This window comes from Solanum tuberosum, unplaced genomic scaffold, assembly GCF_000226075.1.
Source record: "Solanum tuberosum cultivar DM 1-3 516 R44 unplaced genomic scaffold, SolTub_3.0 scf00177, whole genome shotgun sequence".
In the NCBI taxonomy this organism is placed as follows: Eukaryota; Viridiplantae; Streptophyta; class Magnoliopsida; order Solanales; family Solanaceae; genus Solanum; species Solanum tuberosum.
The window spans coordinates 723,358-732,430 of record NW_006239101.1 but is presented as its reverse complement, the minus strand read 5'-3'; the positions used below and the strand labels follow the sequence as shown (position 1 = coordinate 732,430).

The 9,073-nt window shown below is 29.4% G+C and overlaps 1 protein-coding gene across 1 annotated transcript; it reads right to left on the bottom strand.

The window, feature by feature from the left end:
- Positions 1–4,323: 4,323 nt before the first annotated feature.
- Positions 4,324–7,046, bottom strand: LOC102580643 (probable xyloglucan endotransglucosylase/hydrolase protein 32). Its single transcript, XM_006354317.2, has 4 exons — positions 6,723–7,046; positions 6,516–6,616; positions 5,551–5,768; positions 4,324–4,842 (listed from the first exon to the last, which is right to left on the bottom strand). The coding sequence occupies exons 1-4, from the start codon at positions 6,928–6,930 to the stop codon at positions 4,473–4,475; spliced, it is 897 nt and encodes a 298-aa protein (XP_006354379.1). The 5' UTR covers positions 6,931–7,046; the 3' UTR covers positions 4,324–4,472.
- Between the last annotated feature and the right edge of the window lie 2,027 nt (positions 7,047–9,073).

The window sequence follows — 9,073 nt, the reverse complement described above, 5'->3', positions numbered from 1 at the left end:
ACTTGGTATTCTGAGGCATTCATTCATGGTGTCATATTGCATTGCATCCCATGACATCCTTCATTCTTGATGATTTGTGTTATTTGGTGGTTGGAAAGTACTTGATATTTGATTACCTCTATTGATGAACTTAATCTTGTATGTTGCTAATATTGTGAGTGCCCTTTTTGTGGAAGTTGTGATTGATGAGTATTGAGTTTATTGTTGAGGATATGTAATTGGTTAAAGTGATTGTTGTTGAGTTGGGTGCTATGTACACTGTGAACTGTTAGGTTTGGCTGATTTATGCAGGTTGTAGTTGTGGAGGTTTGGTTGGTGTGTAAGGAGTACCCGTATTTTATTCCCTTAGCTTGTGTTTAGAAGATTACTTGCTGAGTACCGTGTGATTGGTACTCACCCCTTGCTTCTACATTTTTGTAGGTTACTAGCCCGGACCTTTGTGATATTTTCTCTTCTCCTTATCTGAAGCTTCTTATGGAGGTTTGTGAGGTAGCTGCTGGTCATTTCAGCGGACCTTCTTACTCATATTTATGATCTTGTTCTATTCTAGAACAATGTCATTTGAGACTTGTGTTTTTCTTTTGAATCAACTGTAATACTTTAGAGGTTTGTACACGTGACAACCATGTTTTGGGAGTTTAATTAAGTTGACCTTGTTTTCCGCAGTATTTTATAGTATTAGACTTTTATTCACGTTTTACTTCCGCATTCACTGTATTAGTTGGGTTTTAGGCTGACTTGTCTTGATGGGATAAGACGAGTGCTATCACGTCCATTTTTGGATTGTGACAATGTCCTTTATTGATTTCATCACAATATGTTCTCCTTTTAAATAATGTTCTTTAGATCACTTCATTAAATGTTTATAGAGTCTAATCACAACATTTTGAAATGGCAAATAAATATATGAAATTATTTGGAGGTGTAAAATGAGTTGTAAGAAATAGTTGTAGGGCCACATTTGAAAGACATATATACTAATTGACTTGATTTGCTCTAAATTATTTGAAAGTTTTAGGGCATCTAAGAAAATCTATTAATACCTCGTATTGCAGTGAGATAAATAAGATTTCTTCATATTTAATCAGAGATCTCAATTTCGAATCTTGAAAAAAATAAAAAAAAATACAATATAGAGCATTTCTTCTTTAATGAATCTTACACGGAGCGAATTGAATTAGTCGAGACCCTAATATAAATAATACCGAATAAGGAAACAAAAATAATGGACTTATTTATATTATAATGCTAAGTGAATATGAATATGTACATGTACTTTATTGCCTTCACAAATATGCTCCATTTAAATGTCCTTTATTGATTTCTTCACAATATGTTCTTTTAAATAATGTTCTTTAGATCACTTCATTAAATGTTTATAGAGACTAATCACAACATTTTGAAATGGCAAATAAATATATGATAATTATTTGGAGGTGTAAAATGAATTGTAAGAAATAGTTGCAGGGCCACATTTGAAAGACATATATACTAATTGACTTGATTTGCTCTAAATTATTTGAAAGTTTTAGGGCATCGAGAATGAATACCACACAGAAGAGTCAAGACCAAGCTACCTAATGGAATGTTTAACCGATCCATAAGAATATATATATATATATATATATATTTAAACGTATTTTTACTGGTATCAGAACAAGAAGGTTTTGGGCATTTATTGTTCAGGAGTGTCATTTAGTTTTCAGTTTATTTAATATAGTATTTATAATATATGAAAAAACACCCTTTTGCCAATCAATTAAGGTTAAATTATTGGTACTTATATAGAGAATTACAGACTAAATCTGAGTGGCTGAGACTAAAAGAGGCATTAAGTCTATATCTAGAAATATTAGAAACAAGAAACTTAACAGACAAACTTTGTAATCACGGGGGTCTATATTCGTTAAACAGACCAATGAGTCAACCCAGAATTATTAAGTGCGTTAAAGTGGAAATTACATAGCATAGATAGTAATATCCAGCACGCAAATAGACGCATAGAAGTTCAAAGGAATTATATTAGTAATTTAATATTTCCTTTAGGATAAATAACGTAGTACTCACCCTATATACAATTAATAATATATATGCCATCCAGAATATATAAGAAAAAATTTAGGCCATACGAAAAACAAATTATAATTAACCAAGAATATCATTGGTATCTTTTAAGAATAAAACAAAATTATATAGATATATACGACTTCCTGATAGAACAAAGACAGCTATATTTAGAACAATTAAGGTTATACTAGATAAGGCTTTCTTGCCGCAAATTTCTTTAGATAATATTTTTTCCTTGGTTTATAGTCTTGGTTATTTTGATATGTCTTTTTGTATTTTCTTTTTGATGTACTCTAATCATAACTTTGCGTTGTGTATATATTTTTACAAAAACCTGTCTCGTTTTGTTTTAATTGTTTTGTGTTTGTACATTTTTCTTGCAGTATCTCCATAACATGCTGTATTTTATGTCCAATAGACCAATTAGCGTTTGGATTCTGCATTACTCCTTCTCTTTTGCTCCATCTTTCTTTTTCTCTTCCTAAGGCTCCTGGGAGTTTGTTAAAAAGTTTTTTTCCCAAGCTTTGGTCAAACGCATTACCGCTTATAGCACAATAGTAAAAATAGCCTTTCAAAAAGTTTTTTATATGACTCCAATTTGTAATACTAAGTTGTTCTAACTTTATTAGTGCATTCTTTTGTAACACTACTAGTCCGCTATTTGGGTCTTCTCCTGTTATTAGACTGTGTTATTTTATTAGTGAAATTATACGGGTTTGGTCTCATATTTACTAGTTCTTGAAATTCTTGAGGGTAAGCTACTTTGTACGCTTCACATACTCCTTTGATTGATTCTCCTAAAAAGGTTTCCATGTATCTATACATAGTTTCCGCATCTGTTTCACTATAATGATGTATGTAATCTCCTACCACTATTCCTTTCCATACATCTATTACTGAGTTCCATAATTGCGGGTCATGAGCTGCTATATTTAATATTTTTCCTCTATCTCCTCCATCTTGAAGTTTGATAGGGGCTTCTATTGGCATTCTTATTCCTATTGATCTAACCATTTCTGGTTCTGTTGCCGGGTTAAAGAAAAGAGATGAACAGAGTAAGGTGAAGAGAGATGAACATTTAAAATTAAAAAAAAAAATTGGGAGAAATTACACAGATTTAGTAACAAAAAACTACTAAACTAGATAACGGAACAAGAAGAGGGAGTACTGAGTAGGATTTTACAACATAATTTACAAACACAGCCTACCACAACATCTTTTAACTAAAAATCTTATCATTACTATTTAAACGTATTTTTATTATTTAAACATATTTTTACTGATATATATATATATATATATATATATATATCATATTTGGTATTAAAACTAGTGATTCAGCTTGGTCCCTTACCCCCCACAAAGTAGCTTGATGGTTGAACCACTCTCAAGACAAATAGTGTTCTAGGCATAGGGGCTGACCCAACATCGATCGACCGACTAGTTATTATGGAGTACATTAATTTACCATGGTTATAATTATACGTAAGAAAATATAATTATAAAAATGATCCTTAGAGATTGAACAAAGTCGAGATTTGGTCCCTCATCTTCACAACTACTCTATTTTACTCTCACTTATTTAGTTCCCTAGTAACTATGCACTCTACTTTTATATATTTTGAACTTTAATAGCCCTCTCCTTTAAAAGAAAATGGTAAATGTGAAGCCACAAGTTAAATATTTGATATCTGTATTGGGGCTTAGTTAATTTTTTTCATGGCTCGATAGATAATTTAATAAGTCAATGATTTTTTTTTCATATTTCATATTATGACTAACCAACATGTTAGCTAATTGATTGCGAAAACTCATAAACAAAAGTATATTTCTTGAGATGTGAGGTCCATAAAGAGACTAAACATAACAAGAATTAATGAAAAAGAAATAGAGACAAAAAAAACTCTCCTTTATTAAGAAAAAAAAATAACAAATGAATGCACTCATTTCATACCCCACCATCCATGCATAGTCCTAAATTGTCCATGACCCTCTTTTATGATTTTTTTTGGCCTTTTTTAAAAAAAATAAAATCCTTTAGGTAATTAAAATATTAAATAAATGTTTGCACAAAATTTCATAAATAAAAAAGACACCATTTTCATTATTTTTATGTATTATTAATGTTTTATTTGGAATCTATAAGCTTGGACACTCAACACTCTTGCAATTGATATTGACAAGTGGTACCTATCACAAGACCCCATACCCCATACCCCCACCCGAAACACAACCCCCATACCCAATAACAAAAAAAAAAAAAAAAAGGATAGTTCACACAAAATAGGAAATTAATCCTATAAAAGATTGACACGTGTACCATCGATATACTATTACATCCCATAGCTTGAACAACTCGCTTAGTTATGTTCATCGGATGAATATAAGATACAAACAAAATTGTTTCACTTGCGCCAACATTCTGGTGTAAGGGAGTGATCTCTTTTAAAGTCCCTGCAATAGTCATACACCATATAGTGACTTCGAACCCAATTCATAGCCTGACGTTGTTGCCTGCTAAGGCCACCGGATCGATAGGGTGAGGCGGACACAGGACGACACCATCTAGACGAATAGGCGGTGCAACCGCTTGCCTTGAAATTCGTGAATTTTCCAAAAAATGGTTGGTAGTTATAATCAGCTTTATATTTTCCATTCTCAGTAGCCCATGAAGATGCATCCCATATGGATCCATATAACCACATTGGCCTTAATGGAAATGTTGCATCACTCCTCCTTGCATACCTCCTTATTGGCACATCATCTACCAAAAATCTAAATTCAAAATCGATCAAATTAATTTTCAAATGTATATAAAGCATTCTACGTTCATGCTGAATAATATAACTAATAAGAAGGGATCACATCCTAAGAGGTGCAAAACAAACATCACATTCTAACAAAAGCATTAATCGTTGATTTTACCATTTGAATCTTATAACATATAGACCATATTATAATAATTTTACCGTTTTTTCAAAATTACTTTTTGGTGTGTGTGGGCCTAATGTATATTGGACATATATGCAATCTATTTGGGTGAAAAATGGTGGACTTTTAAACTACTATTGGGAAAAGGACTACAACATGAATTGTCCTCTTAACATGGTCCCCTCTATGATAAATAAAAGAAAAATGGAAGTATCAAAATATAACATATGTCCTTAAATTTATTTGGTGGAAACCATGATTAAATTCATTGGAGGACAACCATACTTTAGTGTCAAATAATTTTTGTCGGTAGAATATTTCCTTATCACTAACTTACTTAAATGAAGTAAATAAATAAAAGTACTCCATATACAATCAGATCTCATTATAACATTTATCTTCTACATTAATAGTATTTCACTATACTGATCAAATTTCATTTTGAGTCAATATTCATATCATATTATATGTTAAATAATATATTAGAATCAGACTAACAATAAAAATTATTTTCAAACAAACGATATTGTTATGAAGACGTTTAATACTTACATGATTTCTCTAGGACTCCACAAAATAGCATAGTGATGAAAATCTTTTGTGGGATCAAACCACAAATGAAATTTCATTTCTCTTCCAATGATTTTTCCATCACCACTTCCTCTAATATAAACATTTGTTTGTAATGTGTATGGTTTTCCAAATGTTGTTCCAAGAAACTCTATGTCCACTTCATCATGGAACCCTGGATGTGCTTCATTATTTGAAAGCTGCCAAATAAATTTTTTTTTAATGAAATTAATCAATTAAATATACAAATTAATTGAAAATCAATCATATTAAAATAATAATATATATTTTTCTTAATTTACACTTTCTTTTTTAATCTGTTAGATTGTCATCATCTTTATATATTTAAAAATAATTAACCTCAAAATTCTTATTTTATCATCACGGAGATGATTTAAAGTCATAGTACTCATACAAATATCTAAAAGTTATTTTAGACTAAAAGTTCTTTTTTTCTTTAATTTTATGTCCAATCAACTGTAGCACAAGCATTCTCCGTCATTCATTTAAAGTTTAGGAACTTAGGTAATATTATCCTGATCAAAGAGCTGTTGAAAATGGAAATCCACTAATACGAATATTTATACTATCAATCTATCTTCCTCAATTCTTCAAAAATGTCGATGTGTGTATCATAAGAATTATACTAGTACGGCTTTGAAGAATCCAAACAACATAACTTTCACACAAATTAAAATGAAAAATCCACAATAAAAATTATTTACACTCACTCAAATCTACATTGCTCAGCTCTTCAAAAATATCGACATGTGTATCAGATTCTCAAAAAATAAAAATACATTTTTAGAGAATGTGATACTAGTAAAATATTCAACAAATATATCTACAATCTCAATCTATATTGCTCAATAATGCATTTTTATCGACTCGACACAAATACGATAATATTTTTGAAGAGTCCGAAGAAAAACACAAATAATTCTTACGTAGAAAGCAGTGATGACTCCGGCCGTATAACCGGGTTGGAGTTTAATAGAAGCCCCAAAATACCCGGATCGAAACGGTTTAACCGACTTGAATCCACTTCCTATACAAAAAATATATTAAAAAATCAAGAAAATATTATTATTATCAAAAATAAATTAAATTAAGTAGTAAAACTACTAATCAAGTATAATTAAAGAAAATTAAACCTGAATTTCTATCAAGCCAAATATTAATGCCATTGTTATCTACACTTTGATGATTAGGACCCCAAAGATTTTTAAATCCTTGATAAAAACTCATGGATTTAAATTTTGTACTTGGATAATATCCAGGTGAAATTGGCCAATAATTAGCATTAGTTGAATGGAGAAAAATAAAAGAAAGAAAAATAGGAAGGAAAAAAATTGTTGACATTTTTTTTTTTTTGAAATGGAGAAGGAAAATAAAAATATGTAGATGGGAAAATATATGAATGGAAAAGAGTTTGAGAGACAAGAGAGAGTGTTGAAAGGAAGGTGGTGTATATGGAAGAAGGGAAGAAAGCATGGTAATACATTTTGATATAAATAACAAGATGAGTGTGGAGCCCAACATGACATAATATTATATATTTATATTATATAAAAAAAATTAAAAATATTTCTTATTCGGTGTTTGGTATCTGTTGAATGACTAAAAGTAGTGAGAATTAGTTATGAAAGTCATCGCTAATTTGTTGGAAATAGGATTTTGATGATCTATCGCTAATTCATCAACAACACAAATAATAGGGCATGTGGAGAGTGGTGTGTGTAGAGTCTTGTCCCTCCATTGTGTGAAGGTGAAGAGGTTGTTTTCGATGTACGTTCGGCTCAAGTAACATATATGAAAAGCAAAATAGTAGTGAAGAAGTCATGTTATAATTCATTATTATTATAGTATTTTTTTGATTTCTCACCTGATGTTCGATCAATATGTATATTTTACTATTAAAAAAAAGGAATTAGCTATAAAATTCATCATTAAGTTTAGCTAACGGGATTTTGATGATCCATCACTAATTCGTATTTATAGTATTTTTTATTTTTTCACTTGATATTTCATTTGTATGAGCTTAACTGAATAAGAAATTATCTATGACATACGTCGATAATTTGTCACTAAATATCCCCTAGCTAACGAGATATTCTTAATGATCTATCGTAAATTCATTATTAAATAAAATTATCGATATATTTTTACTGTTTAATTATAAAAGTTTGGACTTCATCGTAAGTAATTCTTGTAATTTTATTTTCAGAATCGAATCTAAAATCTCCGGTTTAATATAAAAGGTACTTACTATATTGTAGTTACATGTAGTAAGACTTACTTCATTGTTTTTTTCTTTTTTTTTTCTTTCTGGTTTTACAGTAAGATATTTTCTCTTTTTGTATAAAGAAAGATTTGTATAATGATTTTTGAACATGTGAGTTAAGTTAGTGTCAAGGTCAGTGGCAAAGCTACATGATTTCAAGGGAATTCAGTTGAATTCCTTTCTTCTGAAAATTATATTATTCATATTTATAGTAATAAAATGAATTTTCTTATGTATATAAATAATTATCGTATTTATTTTATAAGCAAAAAGCAACTTCTAGCTACTTTAGTTATAAAGGTAGATTCAAAAATTGCTATTATAAGTTGCAAGGTTCAAATAACATGTGTGGCATTTTGATATTATTTATGAATATCATTATTAAAAATTCTAATTCCATCGTTTATAAGAATATATTTTTAATCGAAAAATCTTAGAAACCGAAAGATATATCTTAAATGAGGCCAATAAAGGTTAGTGGAATAATAAGTATTTTTTTAATTAGAAGTCTCGAATTTGAATATCTTAGATGAGCATGAAATCGCTTTTGTAAGAGAACTTTTATCCTTAACACGAGATCTTCATATATGAATTTTTTTATAATTAATTTTAAATACAAATATTGAACACCGAGAGAGAAAAAAAAAAAGACAAGATAAGATCTAAGAAGTAAAAAAATTGACAGGTAGATGAATTAATATCATATCAATTAAATGTGCCCCTTTCTCTATTGGTTTGTGTACTTTTTTATTTTATTTTAAGTATAACACTAGGACAAAGAAGAAAAAATGGTTTGGTGTACACAAAATATAATGAGTGGTACAATGAAAGGATGCGTTTAAGAAGTATGATCTAGACAGTTGATTTTAATGTTAATATTAGTAATTATTTTTACGATTTAAATTTATGACCTATAAATAATACAAAAATAACTTTATCATTTCTTCGAGACTTGAATCCGCGACCTATAAATAATACATCGGCTCTAGAGGTTCAATGATTTATGTCTTGTTCCTAAATGAAAGCAACATCACCAAAAGGCAATATTGGTATATGAATGAAGCACTCTTGCCTTTAAAGCAAATATAAATTAGTGAAAAATAGTGCTTCTTTTATTTTATTTTATTTCTTTTTTCTATTTCAGTAAGATTAATTTTACCTTTATTTTTTTTACTATATTATGAATGTCAGTGTACTAAAACTGAAGGACTAATTGTGGGT

What these genes read in the sequence shown, in the direction of transcription:
- LOC102580643 (XM_006354317.2), bottom strand. Translation starts at nt 6,930, where the DNA reads ATGTCAACAATTTTTTTCCTTCCTATTTTTCTTTCTTTTATTTTTCTC. An exon ending in GAGTCATCACTGCTTTCTAC is followed by an intron (nt 5,769 to 6,515) that starts GTAAGAATTATT and finishes TTTATTTGGCAG; the next exon opens with CTTTCAAATAATGAAGCACA. An exon ending in TGGAGTCCTAGAGAAATCAT is followed by an intron (nt 4,843 to 5,550) that starts GTAAGTATTAAA and finishes TTTTGAATTTAG; the next exon opens with ATTTTTGGTAGATGATGTGC.